The 17,578-nt window shown below is 42.6% G+C and overlaps 1 protein-coding gene across 1 annotated transcript in view; it reads left to right on the forward strand.

Moving 5' to 3' along the window:
- LOXHD1 (lipoxygenase homology PLAT domains 1) overlaps nt 1-17,578 on the forward strand; it is a gene marked incomplete at both ends in the record, with an annotated part of 150,708 nt that overhangs the window by 2,135 nt on the left and 130,995 nt on the right. Inside the window, one exon of the mRNA XM_082335370.1 lies at nt 14,068-14,182. Within this exon, the coding sequence (XP_082191496.1) occupies nt 14,068-14,182 (115 nt within the window). The remainder of the gene's footprint in view (nt 1-14,067; nt 14,183-17,578) is intronic.

Here is a 17,578-nt window from a genome sequence, read left to right on the forward strand (position 1 = left end):
GTGATGTCTCTTTAGGGGGAGAGAGGTTGTTTCTCCTCACACCATAACTTTTTTTTATAGTAGAGGAATAATACCTGCTGCACTTTTCAAAGAGAGAAGCTCCAGCAAATGTTTCTAATAATCTCTGTGTGGTCTTCTGCTTAGTTTCTCAACAGTTTCTACAGGGAAGATAATAGCTTGTGGTTGAAACATTGGTGAATGAATTAAGCAGGGAATTGGTTCTCATAGTCCCTATCAGAAATTAAAAAACTTGGTCCAAAACTTGCCACACTTAATATTATGACAGCCCCAGGACCTCCAAGAAACTTGTCACGTGGCCAAAAGTCCCAAGGGTGAACCACTGGTTTCCCCTTTGGATCATGGACTCTCCTCCTTGGGCTATGTCTCAGTATTTTTTACCCTCAATTTCCAGATATTTATGGAAGCAAGTGCATATGTATGTGAGGGAAGAAACAGAGGGCAAGGGAGAAGAGAAGGATGTTGGGTCGGACATATGCAATCAATGAGCCACGGAGGTTTTCCACCAGGGAAAACCTGTTACTGGGCCATTTGGCACCAAAAAGCAAAAGCTCAGGAGCAAACTCTAACTACCCTATCCCCTTGCTTGAATTTCAGCTATTCCCTCTGCCATGCACTGTGCTGCTGCTCTTCCTATTTTGATTCAAAACAGCAGATTTTTTGTGTGACTTAGTCGGAGGCCACTGCTGCTTTTCTTCCAAAGAACCATTGAGTGAAGTGGCTGTTGTTGGTCAGGCTGTTGAGATATGTGTAACCTCTGCAAAAAGCCTCCCAGAAGCTTTGGGGATGTCAGCTGCCTTTGGTACTGGTGAATATTCAGTAGAGATATATTTCAGTCCACAAGCTGTGATTCCTTTTGCTGTAAAAAGAAAAGAGAGATGTTGTAAATGTTTTATAAGCAGGGAGTCGATGGTGCCTGTGTCATCTGATGTCCTCTTTATCTTATTGTATTAACAAGCAGGAGAAGGGATCCCCCCCATCACATTCGATCGATGACTGAAGAACAAGGCAATTCCAGCTCCTGGGGACAGGAAAACAAAAGATATCAAGTGACTGGGTGATAGTGTATCTGAGAAAATTATAGCAGAGATAGCAGGCATTTTTAACTAAATTGCTGCTGTTGTCCATTCCTGTGATCCTGGTGTTAATGAGATTAGTTATTTATTATTAATAAATAAATAAAAGTTGCTTCTACAGTACAGTATGGAAGGCTCAGGGGACACCTTATTGCAGCCTTTCAATACTTAAAGGGGGCTTATAAGAAAGATGGAGAGAGACTTTTTACCAAGGCCTGTGGTGACAGGACAAGGGGCAATGGTTTTAAACTGAAAGACAGTAGGTTTAGATTGGTTGTAACGACGAAATTTTTACTGTGAGGGTGGTGAGGCACTTGAACAGGTTGCCCAGAGAAGCTGTGGATGCCCCATCCCTGGAAGTGTTCAGGGCCAGGCTGGATGGGGTTTTGAGCAACCTGGTCTGGTGAGAGATGTCCCCCACCACGGCAGGGGGGTTGGATTAGGTGATCTTTAATGGTCCCTTCCAACCCAAACCATTCTATGATCTTGAATTGCCAATAATAGTGTAAACAGGGCACACTGTGTAATGCAAACTTAATTGGTGGAATCAGTAGATTTAAAGTGCAGTAGGTATCCAGAGACTGTTCATATAGCACCCTGGCTGTCTAAACCATCATTAAAGCTTCTAGAGGTACCAGCTACCTGAGGTTCAGAGTGGATTTCCAAGACCTGAAACCAACCCTTTGCAGGAACTCCATCTCTTTCTTTCTTCATACCTTTCTCTTGATATCTCACGTCTTGTCTGTGATAGGGAAGATGGAGACTGGCATGGTTATTTATCCTCCTGCTGAAGTCCGGGGTCAGAGAACCATGAAGGAAGGGATAAAGTCTTACTACCTGTTTTCTGGGTCACTTCTGCCAAAGCCATGGATTCGTCTGGGTTGGTAGTGAGAAAGAAAATATTTCCTTCTCCAAACTTGCTTTTATGCCACTAACTGAGTCTTCCCTCTGGCTGAGGTGGTAGCTGCTGGCCTGGTGACTCTAGACCCGAGACACCCACAGGCTGTGGCAGATGGTGGAAATCTCCCTCCTGTACTGTGTCACAGTAAAGTGCTGCTGACTCAGGAGATCTTGGGGCTTCCCTCTTTGCATAGCTGTAGCTCACCAAGAGGCCTATTTCATTTCAGAGGGAAACAATCTTTTTTTGGGTCCTATTGATGATAAAATACTCTTTTTTTCTTTTATCCTCTCATTTTTTCCTGCTCAGTTTCAAACCTGGATATTAAGAAGTGGGTATCTTTCCTTAAAAGAGGAACAAATCCTCCAGTGCGGTTTCCTTGTCTCTTGTAAGTTTTACTGTAGCATCTAGTCAGACCTGCCGCGCTATGCTCATCATCATCCATGGTCACCATCTCTAGGGCCAAGGTTCCCAGGACTTTCCCAGAGGATGAAGGATAAGGCACTTCCATACATGCAATCTCTTAAATGGCAGGTCTGTGTGACAGTAAATGGCTAGGAAAGCTTAAGTGACTCAGGATGATAAAGACACTGTAGAGGTCCATATCTTGGAAATATTCACTTGGGAAACATTCATTCCCATGCAAGGGAGCAACGCTTGGATTAGCTCCCAGGAGATGCAGTACTTGGAAGCTGCAGTCGTCTCTTCCAGGGACAGATGCTGAGCACTTTGTATGAAACACTGCTGGTTTGTTCATATTGCACAAAGGACGAAGTTGGACTTCTGTGTTCTTGGCAGTGCCCATAATAATTATAAAATGAGGAAAGCTACTCAAGAAATGCATGCTTTTATTAACACATTTTGTGCAATGATGATGGGATGAGGGAAATGGCCACTGTTGATTTGTAAATAGATATACAAGCCACTCATCATTTCTTTTGACATGTGCCATGCATTTTATTGTGTTACATTTATCATATCATGTTCCTTTAGCAACTGCAGCAAAGGGTTACACAGAAAAAGCATTCAGGACATGCCGAGTTTATTGCTAAGTTCTGTTTAATGTAATTTAGCAGCAGAATGGAGGAGGAGAGCAAGTGCTGTGTGGCCGCCAGCTCTCTCCCTGTGCTATATACAGAACTGGAGAGATGTATCACATACTTTAATGATAAATGATCATCAGTTGCAAAATCATCTCATCTGTGCCCTGCACCCACTGATCTTCCTGAACTGAGGCTTTGATTAATATTCCGGATCGGAAAGAACAAGGACTCCTCTTTGGAAGACAATTTTTTTTTTTTTTTTCTCCTTACTGCTAAAATGAGCTTTGGTTTTAGCCATAAAACATTCAGAGGAGAGTTTTGTACCAGTGGCAATGTTATGTCCTGTGATAGAGTGGGACATGCAAAGCATGCTACCGAGAGAAGGTGTTGCACCTGCCTTGGAGATGTGGTGGATGGCACATGCTTGCATCTCAGCATTTTCCATAGTTACAAATGACTGCATGAAATACGAATTTTGAAAAGTTTAGATCACTTTTAGAGTTTGTTAGACGAGTGTTCCCAGGAGCTAAAATCTTGTGTGATGGAAGAAGCCAACACTAAACTAACTGTGATCTTAAAATGTTGATTAAGTCGCAGGAGCACTTGCTAATATTTTTATGTAGGCACAAGAAAATCTTTAGCCTGGCTATTAGACAGCCCCCACTACACACCTGTATAGTCCCGCTGGAGACTTAAAGTTGCCTGGAGGTGTCATGCTGAAATGGGGTCTTACAAATCAGAAATAAGGAAGTTAAAATGCTGTGGATGGGGCTCTGTGAGGAATCACAGTGGCTCTTTGTCTTCATCCTTCGTGGTCAGCCACTGACCTGCAGTAGGGCTGCTGCTAGTCGTTGGTATGGAAAATGAGTATTGTAAAGCAGATGAGTGCAAATAAACGTTTCAGAGCAAGCCCTCACTGGTATCTGAAGGTTTAGGCCCTTGCAGGTGTGTCCTTTCGTTTGCAGGTGTGTGCTTAGCAAGTGTAGGCACAGGGCTGGGGGGAATGAGCGCTTGTGTACCCCCCACCTCTCCCTGGGCAAGACCCAGCAGCCCCAAGCATATGCAAAAAACATCCTTGTTACGCACACACGATCCATTTGGGATGGCTCAGCCCAGCTGGCAGCACCAAAAACAGCATCGAGGAACAGCTGTAGGCACCAGTCTGCCAAATGCATGGCGCAGCTGATGTGCCAGCTGATGCCTGTAAAACCCACACCCATGAGGGCTGCCGTTTTCCCGCATTGCTGCTCTCCTCACACCCAAAATACTTAAATCTGAAGGGAATGGCAAGTTCAGTTTTATATCCTTCATTGTCTGTGGCTACGTTTTAGACCGAATGTTTGGTTTTTGGACTTTAAAGGAAAATATCTGAGAGCTCCTGAAAAGAAACTGAACAAGATTTCCCTGAGAAGCAGATGTTAAATGCAGATTAATATATTCAATTCTAGATGTGTTCCCTGCAACCCATGTGTCCCATCAACCTGGATTTAATGATCTGTAACATCTGAGGTGGAGGGCAAGGTGTCCTCTCTGAGGAAGGTGACCTTAGAGGATGCAGGACTAGAACTTGATCACTTTGGAATAATTAAAGAAGATGTTTGTTTGTTTGTTTTATTTTTATTTTCCTTTTTTTTTTTTTAACCCTGAAGAAACTAAACAAGATTCACATGTTTTTAGAAAATCCAAGATTTGCCTGCGTAGTTTTTCATTCTCTGGTTGCAGAAAGAAAACTGAGGATCTGCTTTTGCTCAAAGGTACAGCAGTTCCCTCCACTGGTGCATCAAATTCCCAGTTTCAGGACTGCATTGGTATTTTGAGGATCATGAGTTTTGTTCCCATTTATACTTTGTTAAATATATGTCTCCTGGGCTCTCTGTGAAGCTGTTTTTATCATCCTGTCCCTAGGTATTTGGACAAGTATCTGAGTACTGGTCCATCAAAACAGCAGAATTGCCTCCATCTGGGTGGAAAACCTGGGCAGAAAATCATACTGAGCTATAAGGGACTCAGCACAGAGAGGGAACCAGGGCAAACCAGTTTTTTATTCCAGCTTAGGTCAATCCCCACAGCCTCAGGTGAGGTGGTTTATCCATCTGAGCCCCAGGAAAGCAGAGACTTGCAGTAGGGTTGGTGTCAAGAGCCTCTGACTGCTGCTGGGATGCTATGGTTTACTGGGGGTTTCCGTGTCAGCTGTTGAGGATGCGACTAGGATGTTACCTCCACATAAGCTCACAACATACTTTTTGTCTGGTTAAGGCCTCCTCTTGGCTGAGTATTGCTGCTCCAACAAATATTTGTTTATTCTCAGTGCCTTGCAGGTGCAGGTATTTCCCCAGGCATTGTCAGAGGGGCTTTTCTTCTGCCTTTGGTTGTTCTTCCCTGCTGGACACTACTGTGCAACACACTGTCACAAACACCTGAGTGGCAGCACTTAAAACCAGACTGAAAATAATAATTGTGGCTTTTGTTGATGGATTTGCATGCACTACAAGACTCACTGGACATGTATCACAAAGTAGTTGTTCATCATTGCTGTAACTGGATGTGGCTGTTGGAAACTGTCGGTCTTTTCGACACTTCACCCCCTGACGTTCCGATCTGCTGTATTTTTCCACATCAGTTTGGTTTCCTCCATTTTATTCACATCTGTATCATAGTAGTATCTGTATTAGACTTGCTCTGTGAGCTGTTAGTGTTAATCAGGGGATATCTGTAAAGAAGGAAGAGGTAGAAGGTGGGAAGTTCATAGGTTATATCAATTCCTTTTTTTTTTTTCCAAATCTTTTTTAAGGTGCTGTTTGGATAGTAGTAACTGCCTATCACGAATGATTAAGTTGGGGAGTTATGATTAATTCATTATGACATCTAACAATGTGTGTGTAAATATAGGTAACACATATAAGTTGTGTTTATAACAAGCTTCTGACAGGTATCAGTCCCTGCTTATGCCAAGCATCACCCTAAAATGCAGCTGGAAATCAGGTCTCAGGAGAAAAAAGTGGTGGTTCCTCAGCTGAGAGCTGCCACGGGTGCAGTGTCACCCTCCGGCTTGCAGACGGTGTGCCTGCCGTGGGGAGATTGTCCCTGCTCGTGGCATTATCTGGTCCTCACCTACTGGTGGCTTTGCCAGCTGTTGACTCAGTGGCTTTTCCAGCTGTTGACTCCTGAACATGATCCTGCTGGATTCGCTGCCTCAGGCTGAGCAGTTTTGAAGCATGTCGTTGTCAGCATTTTTTTCCCCGCAAAAACAACTCAGCCGAACAGGGAACCCCAGCTGAACAGTTCTGGGGAACCCCAGAAAGAAACTGGGAGAAATGCCCTGCTCATGTCAGGGAAAATCCAGCATCCAACACCTGCAGTGCCTCCAGACCAAGGATGCTGGGGGTCAGCAAAAAAATGATCTTTGGTGAAATTGCTCTTCCCGCTACCTGGGAGTCAGAGCTGGCAGACAGCTAGAAGAAAGTGGGGCTCTTATTTGAATCTGGTCTTGGGATGATGTGACAGACAGCAGGGAATTACTTCCAGTTGTGTTCTGGAGATACGTTGCTCTACCGCAGACTTTGCTTGCTCAATGTTGCAGGTAAAATCTATATCGTATTTTACCCAGGCTGCGTTTTACACTTCCCATTGGACAGTAACGTCTAATATTGTTGTCCACAGTTGTGATTCAGAGACACCCGTGTCCTGGCAGGCTCTCCCTGTCTCCAAAAGATAATGAAAGAAACGGAACAGGTTTTTCTCAAACATGTTTCTCTCCCCCGAGGCACAGTTTAAACTTGAATAACAAGATGTCGATTGCTAAGCTAATTCTACTTTGCTGTTCTAGCAAAGAACTGAGATGTTTTTTCTGGTGATGCTAAGGCAAAAGCACTTTTAAGTGATAGCTGGAGCACCAGATGAATCAAGTTTGGCTTCCTACAGTGCACGAGAATGAAATGTTGATTTTGCAATAGCTGATGAAGTAAAACAAACTCCAAACCACAACTACTCTGCCTGTGGGAACAGACAGGACGGTATTCAGGTTTGGATTTATATTTTAAGAGATAATTGATGTTTCAGAGCTCAAGATAATACTATCTGTGTGTACTGGTGGTAAGTTTGCAGGAAGATTCCCTAATTCATGTCCATAAAGTGTCTCAAAGTGCAAGATACTATTAAATCTGCAATTCTTTATATAATCTATGAATAGCAAAACGTATAACAGTGTGCGGACAGTCCAAATAGTCATGGAAAAAATCCCTCTCTTTAGCTTTGAATAATTAACTTGGCAATCCATGCCGGACTCAAAAGCTGCTTTCGATAAAGCATATAAAAATCAAGCAATCTCTCGGTGTGTGAGGCCCAAATCTGTTAACAGTTTTGCCAATACGAATCCAAAGTCATTGTGCTCAGGTCAATGAAGTTAGTCGGGATTTGCCCCAGAGTGAATGAGAGAAGAATTTGACTCATTTTGTATATGACAAGAGATTATTTCTCAAATTGCAGCTTGATAAAAGCAAACAAGCTCTGATTTCAAAGGCCCATCTCCATGGTGGGTAAAGGATGGTCCTGGTAAAACTATAACCATAGTAAGTGTTTAACTGATGTGTTCATGTGCATAGAGCGTCATTTTGGCAAACATAACCTGTAACAGTCAGCATAGACCCTTAAAAACTTCCAAGTATTTTGCATAAATGTCAAGGTACTCTTCAGGTGCTCCAAGACAAACATACGCTGAAGTGCTTCAGTAGGAGCCAGAGTGATTGGTGCTTTGCATGAATCAACATTTAGTGAATATTGAGAATAATCAGTGAATTCCCAACTGGAAATACGGTGAAGTGCAAACAACCATAACTGCTACTGAGGTAAATGCATCCTGCTAAATGGATGCATCTGAAGGTAGCTCCGATAGCCATAGCATCTTGCCGGTTTCTTCCACTGCTTTGGTGTAGGAGGGTTTAGTTCTTGCTCACCTTGCGCACGCAGCCTGGAGGCATGGGTTTGTGGATCTTTGAGGAAGCAGGTAGTGATGAGGAAGATGACGTTTGCCATGGGTGTGGTGTATGATGGTGTGTGATAGATCATCTCAGAGAGGAGTAAAAGGCAGTGATGCTGAAGAACGTGATCTGAAGGGATCTGCAGTCACTACCATAATTGGTGCTAAGAAGTCCCATGTCGCTGGAGTCAGAAAAAGTGGAATTTATCAACCAAAGCATTCTCCTGCCCTGAAGATATTCCTTCCTTGTGGAGCTAAGGGAATTTTGCATTCTCTTAGCTAGAGGATCTCAGTCTCCACTTGTCAGACTTTATGGCTTTACAATAATTTTAGCAACCATTTTGAAGTGAGTGTTTCTCTACTCTGGCTGTTGAATAGATGGGTTTATAGTATCAGCTCTTTCTGCAAGACAGGGAAATGGATGTAAATTTCTTCCAGCGATGCTGCAATGTAACTTGATGCTGATTTTATGCTGTCTGTATCTTGTGCTTGAAATGATCATTTTTGAACGCTTATTTTCAACAAAGAAACTAGTGTCTATTATTTCCTTTATTGAGCTTGTATATGCCCATGAAAAGCAGTAATAGGTTTGCAGTCCATAGCAAATCAGTTCTGTTTAGCTTGCTGAAACTTTCACCAGTTTCTGAAGCCTTCATGCTGGATAGCTGAACAGTGGAGTCAGCTGGGGATTCAATATCTACCAGATGAGATAAGTGAACCAAATTCCACTTGATTGAGATAATATTTGGAACAAAAGAGTCTGTATCAGTGGCTGTATTAAAAGCTTTGTATTGACTCTGCCTAGCCCATTGGGAGAAAAGCAAGATTTGGAGACTGGCCTGAAAATCAAGTATTCCCCTACTAGCACTGTAGATTACTGTAATTTGGCTATGCTCTGGGCGCTCAGAATAGACTTACCTTGTCCTTGGGGGTGAGATTGTTTGCCACTGAAAAGCACCTAAATGTAGGTGTCTTCCTGTGAGCAGTGGCCCATGCAGCAAGACAATGTTCAAACTGGGATCCAGTACTCTCCGTTTTGCTTTTGTGACCTCCCTTTGGGGTTCTTCTACCCATGCTGCATGATGAACTCAGCCAACACTGGTAGGAAAAGCGTTAAGGAGTAGCACAGATGGGCAGGAGCATCTTAACACTGGCTTAATGACCTAACCAAGCAGCAGCTTGGGCAAAGAGGCATGGACATTTGGGGCATCCTGTCCATGTTTGAAGGGAGGTGGAAGACCAATGCCAATATCTGACACGGGGACATGGGAATGTCATGGTTTTCACCTTACGTTTGACCAAAAATGAAATAGGGGTATGGTGGGTGCAAAGCTATCCATCCATGGAGAGGCTAAGAGATCTCTGCCAAAGTACATCTTAATGTGTAAGACCAGCAGGAATACATATAAGGAGTTGTTTTCCACATCATGGAAGCCAAAAGTTATTCCAAAGCTCTGAAGAAAGTTCATGTTTCTAGTCCTGCTGACTAAGACGGGAAAACCAGAAACTCTTGAGGCATGCAGCTGGTAAAACATTGCAGTGTCTGCTTAGGACTGGTCTCTTAGCTGACTCTGTGGAGGAGGTGTCAATGGGGTTGAACCAGCCCTCCCAAACTCCACTATGAGAGCAGATGTCTTTGAGGAGCTTAAAGGTTCCCCACTATAACTCTCAATGATGTCAGACACCTAAAAGAAAAGCCGTCACATACTGACATCCCATAAGTTAGTAAAGGAAGAGGGACACTTTCCAAGATGTACTTGGAAACTTCAAGGGTAATCCTAAAATCCCTGTGGATGCTCTCTTTATTTGCATTCAGTGATTGCTTCCATTGAGGAGGAGTCTAAATAGTAGGGGAAAGCCAAATCTGGAGTGATATACCAAAACCTCACTGTATCCTGAAAAGCTTTACTATAATTTGTCTTTAGCTGTTGGACCGAGCAACAGCTCCAAAAGAAACTTTGAACTATGTGCATCAGTGTCAAAGAATGGGAAAATAGCAACATTTGTATTTCATTACTTTGCAAAGAAATATTGCAGGTTTTTTTGTGCGTAGGTTGTTGTTTATTTTTTCTTACCCTTCCATTTGACAATATAAACTGGATGGATTTTTTTTAAAAACTTTGCCTGGTAATAAGCATATATTCCATGTGAAACTGATGCAGGTGGAAGATAAGAAAAGGAAATAAACAGGTGGCCAAACTTATTTGCACACTGCCCCTGCTAAAAAAAAGCTGGGAGATTCTGGAGAATTTGAGTAGATATTTTTTGCCAGTGGAGGGGTTTTAAGGGCTGGCATTTTTGCACCATTGAGGCAAATCTTTGGTGAGCATTAATGCCCATCGCCCTGAGAGTATTTACAGAAGTGACGGAGGTGGATCCTCAGTAGGCAATTCAGATCTCTTGAGTGGTGGAGAGGGGTTTGAAAAATGCGGACTCAAAATGAGGAGAAGATTGGAAATCCTGTGAGAACATCCAAAAAGAAAGAAAGGAACTTGGTGGGAAGAGAAGACGTAGCCTGCATGATGAAACAGATAAGATACTTGAGATATTTAACTTCTGTATTTTCTTAATCTTCACCTTCACAGCTGGGGCATTGAAGTAGCAAAATTGATCTTTCTAGCCCAGATTCCACCCTTGGTTAGAAGTATGAATTCCACAGAAATCCAATTTCAAGCTTTTCAACTAATTCAGCTTTATTGTCCTAAATCATAAAGTACAAAATATTTATGCTTGGGATTTGTTAAGGTTGGACATGTTCTCTCAAAGCCAGAATATCCAATTATTCAGGAGCAAACTCCTGGGGTGGTTAAGAAATGTCACTAGTCTACATACAGTTCTCGTCGTCTTATATCATGGACACTGTTCCCAGTGAAGGGGCCTGGGGTAAAAAATGCTGCCCCCACAGCACTGTATCCTTTTCTGCCTGCTGGGTCCTCAAGCTGCAGAGATGCTCCCAGCAAAGATGACAGCCATCAGCTGTCAGTGGTTGATCAAAAATAAAATAAATGCAAAGAAACAAAACAATCTTGGATCTACACCACTGAACATTCATACCTTCAAAGAAAGTGGCTAAATACGCTGTGTTTGTCTCCAGGTGCCTTTTCCAGAAAGAGCTAGCATCAATGTTAGTATTTAACTTTTATTTTCTTCCTGCAAAGGAACTCATAGGCCCTGCATCCATGACATCGCTGGAAAGCTGCGACATCATTTACTTGCACAGCTGGCCACACAGCTGTAGCACTGGAGAAGGAGTGGCAGGGCTCCTTTCCCCTTCCAGGGGTGCACTGTGGCATGTGTCAAATGCGGTGACATGCTGGTGTCACCAGCCCAGCCTCTCCTTCTGTCCCTCTGTGCAAAGTCAATTAAAACAGTGCTAACCACAGCTTATGCTCAGTAATGACATGTGCTACTCGGGGAGGGCTCAGCACATCTGTCCCGGTAAAAACTGTTCATCCATGTGCTGCCTGCTCGCTGCGGTGCATGGAGGCTGAATTTGGGGTTGTGAACCTAAAGTGCAAATTTGTATGTACTCATGGCTTGTGTTTTCTTGCAACTGTGAGACTCCCACTGTGGGAATTAGAGAAGGGTTCTGATTTTTAAGGGGAGGATATTGTGGCCTGTTGATGGTGTTGTCTTAGACACTTAATTTCCTTGTATCCCATCATCTCATTTGTTAGGAGTTGAAAAGTGGAAGTAGATCAGCCTGACTTACATCTTTGTTAAGGAAATTAAGGTTAGATATATAGGTGAGGTGACATCAATACCCGTAGAGGTGCAGCAGACCGGTTCAGGAATGGGTTTCACTTGACGTAACATGGGCAAATGTTACATGACAGACTCTGCCTGCCACGTATAACTTATAAGTCCTAGCACTTCTCTAGCAGTAAAAAAAAATCTCACTAGAAAACCTGCCTGAGTTTTTGAAAGGTCTCTGGGAACTTAGAGAGTGTTGTGATGACTTTTTTATCCTCCCTTTTCGCAGAAAAAATTCCTTCAGCCATGCTCCCACTGGCTCAAAGCTGGGCACAACTTGACCTCACCCCCTGAAAACAGGAACAGGGCCAAATTTTGCTGACCCTCTGTGGGGAGAGGGGTGGAAGATGTGTTAAAGGCCCTTTTCCTGAATGAAAGCTTGCAGAAGGATGCTCAGCTGTAACTGCTACTGTGGCAATGACTATAGGATGCTGACAGTCATAAGCACCTCCATGGTACAGATAAGTTGCAATAAGCTTTGAGGTGGCCAGACGTAAAAGGCTGCTATAAACGACTGCAGCAATATTATAACTTAATGACGTAAGCTGACTGTTTCCAAAGCAGAGTCAATACAGCGCTGAAAACCATAAAGCGATCAGTGGTGAATCACTGGGGCAGGGTGGATAACGAGTCTTCCTCCTGTTAATGGCTAATGCAAGGACGTCGTCTGTCTTTCTGTGCTATGCCAAACATCTCCTGTTGGCATGTGTGAATACTAACAGGAGGAAGGTGAAATGAAAACATTGTTCATACGTATTACTCATATGCAAGCTGTGGATTTCATATATCCGTTTTTGCAAAGAAATCTCCTCTTCCTTTGAGCCCATAAAGGAAATATGCCAAGTCAAAGGGTTCTTAAAATTTAGCCAAGCACAAATCATAACTCACTGTATTTATTAAAATAATGTCCCCTTCCTTTCCTATTTACATTCATGGAAAGGTGAGGTTAGGAAAATATTACGGTATTTTTTTCTGTTTCATTGCAATAGAGCTGCTGGAAATGAGGAGTAGTTTCTAATCGGTTTTACATGAGTGGCCTGGGTTTTGCTCTAGTACTCTGTCTCCACGCTTTTCAGTTAAAATGGTGATTTAATTTCTTCTCTGTGATGCTTTGAGGGAAGAGTGTTAGTGGGGAAAAACATTTGATGCTCAGAGTAGAGTCCCAATACAGGTTTTGTCTCCTTTGAATATATATGTGATGTAGTGAGGAAAAGATGGGCAGTAACAAAATACATAATCCATGAAGAAGGACATTTTTACAGCATTAGTTCTGGGAAATCACATACTTAGCAGTTAGGCCGTGCGAGATGAAATGATGAAAGTTTAGCCTTTCCTCCAGCTTATAGGTCTGAGTCTGAAATACCGTTACTAGCTAATGACCATCATGTGGTCTAAAGCCAAAAAGGTCCATCAGGATGTTTGGTCTGGCCATAGGCAAATTTTTATAATTTTTGCCAATTCCTTCTGTACTGAGCCAACCAAGACATGTCCTTCAGAACGGTAACGAGTCTCCAAGCCTTAAGTCTTGTTCAAACTTCACTCATCATCCTGCTTAAGAAATGTGTGTCTGACTGTAATTTGAACTTATCTATCTATACCTTCTGGCCATTGGATCTTGTCATGCCTTTCTCCACTGGAGTAAAAGGCTCTTTTTAACTTGTGTTCCCCCCAAGAAGACATTGATGTGTGGTAATAAAGTCACCACTCAATCTACTGCTTGGAAAGATAAATTGATAGAACTTTGAGACTCTTATTTAAGCATTTTCCTACCTTATTCTCCTCATTATTTACCAGTTGATCTCTGGTAAAGTCTCCAGAACGACTGAAATACAAAATTTCTGGCTGTAGTGATTTCTCAGCTTCATACAAATATATTATCAGAGCAAACAGGAAAGCGTGCATTGTATTGACATGTGCATAAATGAAAAATGACTCAACAGCTTTACTCTAACACTTCACATAAATGCATCTGTTATATGTAATACATGCACATCCTTTAAGGTAGGGGAGGTGAAGTGTTCCTAAAGTGTTTTATTTTCAGCAAAATCTGTCTTAACTCAATCTCTCTCTGCCCATGTAAAGTGTCTCCAGCAGTTTTAGGTTGATGTGATCATTTTCACCAGTTGTGTTGATCCTTAGCAGTGATCATGCCCTGTCCAAGAGATGGGTTTGTTTCGGTGGTGGGTGCAGAGATCTGTCTCTGGGGTCTGTATTTCAGCTCAGGTTTGGGGACAACTTGGATCTATAATGTATTGGGTGAGGGATTTCCCCCGTTGTCCTGATCATTCTTTTCTTCTTCCACAGTTTACGAGGTGGTGACAGTGACAGGAGACGTCCGGGGAGCAGGAACTGATGCCAACGTCTTTGTTACTCTGTTTGGAGAGCTTGGGATTACTCCCAAGACTCATCTCACAAGCAAGTGAGTCTCTGGAAGGAAATCTGTACCTTTGAGTCCTATTCTTCAGTAACTTCTATTGCATTTTGATGAAGCGTAATATTGTGCTGATGGATGCAGAGGGAATAAGTCTAAATGGTATTTCGAAATCACCAGGGAAATCTGAATTTTTGCTTTTGTATATTTCTTACCAAATCCCTTGCAAACCTGCATTCCTTTCTGTAGGTGGAAATGTGTGTTCAGATCCATATTATATAAGGCTCACACATGCAAGGTGTGGGGATACTTGCTTTTCTTAAAGCTTAAATTAGGAGCTCCCAATTTAGGAGCTGAGAATATTCATTGCTTGTTGGAGTGGGCATGATGGGCCATGTTCGCATGCCTAAATCCCACTGAGGTCTCCATGCTAAGTCAGGTACAGAGAGATAAGTGTCCTTGAATGTTTCTGAAGAATAATTCAGTGGGTTTGAAGTAATGTTGTTGATGGGTAACCACCCACACTCACCCGTAGGAAAACTGAGGCAAGCAGAAATGGAAGAATTTAAGCTGTTTCCTAGTTTAGGCTGTTTCCATCCTATTTGCTGTGTGCTTGGTTGCACACCATTGTGATTGCACACCGTTGTGGTTGCACACTGCTGTGGTGGCACTGTTCTGTTTTCCTCCAGCTGATGCCAATGCTACCCTCTGGATGTAACTTCTCAATTCTTATCACTATGTTGAACTTAGTGGAAACCATATTTTCTCACTTAAGAACCTACTATGAGGCTTTTGACTCTCTCAATAGCTTTTTTTTTTTTTTTTAAAAGTGAGAATCAGGGCCAGCAGGTGCTCAGCTCCCATGAAAGCAAGGTGACTTTTACCAAAGTCCTAACTCTGCATGTACTAATTTTCCCTTAGCACTAAGAGCGATCAAAAGTCCCTTCTCCATGGGGTCTAGGAGAGGCTGTGTGTCTCTGTTTTTCGGTGTTCTTATTGTTTTGGTTTTCTTGAAAATGTGTTTTGGAAATTATTAATCCTGTGCTAATGTCACACGGTAACTTCACATTTTCTCCATTTCTACAGCACCGACAAGAGGTACCTGCAGCTATTTTAAATTTTATCCTCAAAAGAGCTTCTCTTCCCAGTGAAGCAACTCAAACATGAGAGTCTGTAAAGAAAATGATATGGGAATGGTAAAGAAAATACATGAAATTTCAGCCCTGTTTGCCATATTTGAAATTCAGAAATCAGAGTAAAGGAGTTTTATTATCCCGGCCTCTCTAGAAATGTCAGGGAGAACTTGCTGATTGTATATGATATATCTATACAAATGCTTTGTCTCTGTTCTGTGATTTCCATCCAGACATCCCAATGAAGTTATAAAGCTGAATACCATTTCTCTTGATTTAACAGAGAAGGAAACCGAGGCAAGGAGGTAAAAGATGACATGGTCCCATAGCAGGTCAGTGGCAGAGCTGGGAGCAGCAGCAGCTGTGCTGGGGGAAGAGCTTCTTGCACCCAAACCTGCCTCGTAGTATTTGGCAAAGCCATCAAAGCAGCATCTGCTTTCCAGGGAGTTTTCTTGTGGTCAGCATTTACATAAAGAACCATTTAATCATGAAAGTGCTCTTCTGCATGTGGCTATGGAAAGAATCCAGTATTACCTTCCAAAAAAAAAAAAAACCAAACCTGTATGTCCTTTAGAGGAGTCAGAAGATCCCCATAATAGATTTCTTAATCAGCTGTGACCTTAAATGAGCTACCGGTAGTACAAATTGTCTTTGCTGGCACTCTGGTGAATGCCTGCTCCTTCCTCCTGCGTTCACCATTTTTTTCTTTGTGAAAAAAAGAAGGGACACGCAGGGATGGTTTTAGATTGCAGCAGCAACAGTCTGAGCTTGTTCAGGCCTGGGTTAGCATTTTGGGTTTGGTCCCTGTTGCTGCAGAGAGCAGATGGCGGAGGTGTTGGTAAGCAAGGATGAAAGGCATGGGAAGCCAGTCTTCCGCAGTTCGGGCTTCTTAAAACCGGTCCCGTAGGAAGTGACTGTTAGAACTGCAACTACAGCTTTCCACTGGGGCTTTCACAAACGTCCATGAAATTTCTGCATCTCTAAGCAAAGTCTGTCACGTTACAGTGCTTCATCGAGGAACAGTGAGAGGAAAGCTTGTCTGAGTGTAGAGGTGTCTGCAGATCTGCTTAATTGATAGTCTTGTCTCCTAAATATGAAGCAAATGATGAAATAGTCAGTTTGCCCCCAAATTGATTATGCAGCTTTGTGAATATGGCAAAAGGATGGAATCTCATGCATCTTTCAACTAAATGTTTACACGAGTTCACTTATGACTGCAAATGCATGACATTTTATAGGTGTTTACATTTCCCAGTGTATGACAGAAAGCTAAAATATCATGCATTACCTAAAAATGGTACTACCATTTCAGCTTCTGGTTAGAATAGGTTTTTCTTATTTCTTTTGTGACTGTGTGCCGGTAGTGAAATACATGACATTTCAGTTCTTTTTGTCATGTGCGGTAAAGGGAAGACATGGCAAGCTGATGAAATATCATGTGTTTTTAACATTTGCCAACAATAAGGTAACTGTGAAAAACAGACACAATTCTTCATCATGACTTGTCAGGAGGAACATCAGTTCTGGAAGTGGCAGCACCCAAATTCTGTCCCAAAAGATGCATTTATTTAGGCCAGGACATTTAGCCAAGTCATGTTTGGGTCTGGGAGGGACTGGAATAAATAGTCCTTTGCAGTGGCTGTCTGCCAGTTTGGGGGGATGGTAATGCCTCCCCACTGGTGCTGGAGGTGGTGGATGGGTGCTGGCAAAGCGCTTCTCAGTCCCAGCAAAATCCTGCTTAAAAACCCAGCTCACAAAACTCTCCAGATCCTCACCTGCCATCCTGCACCAGCTACAGCTCAGCCAGAAGCTAAAAGCACTACCACAAATTAAGTTTCTTTCGATGGGCTCCATCACAAGCACATGGGTGGACACCAAGGCATTGCTTGGTGGAATTTTGGCCGTCGCCAAGACCTTGCGTACAGGCACGAGCTGCTTCAAACAAACAGTGCTGATCCTCCATAGTGTTTTATTTCTCTTTGCTCATGTGCTTCCCACCACGCTGGAGCTGAGGACGGACTGCAAAACTCAGCTGAGAATGCTGCTACCAGCTCATTCACAGTATTTAGTAGCAAATTTATTTATTTGTTGTTAGTGTAAACAAATCCACTTTTCAGCATCAGGCTTACCTGGTCCAGCTGGTGACAACTGCAATAAATATTCATGGAGAGATTTTTCCTTAAAAAAAAAAAAAAGATAGAAAAGATGTAGCAGCTGTGGAAATCTGAAAGAAAGATGAAATAACTGGTGACAGCTGACTTCTTACTGAATTTGAGGACCATGCAGTGGATTTTTTTTTTTTTATTTCCTA

This window comes from Platalea leucorodia (genome assembly GCF_965183815.1).
Source record: "Platalea leucorodia genome assembly, chromosome: Z".
Classification (NCBI taxonomy): Eukaryota; Metazoa; Chordata; class Aves; order Pelecaniformes; family Threskiornithidae; genus Platalea; species Platalea leucorodia.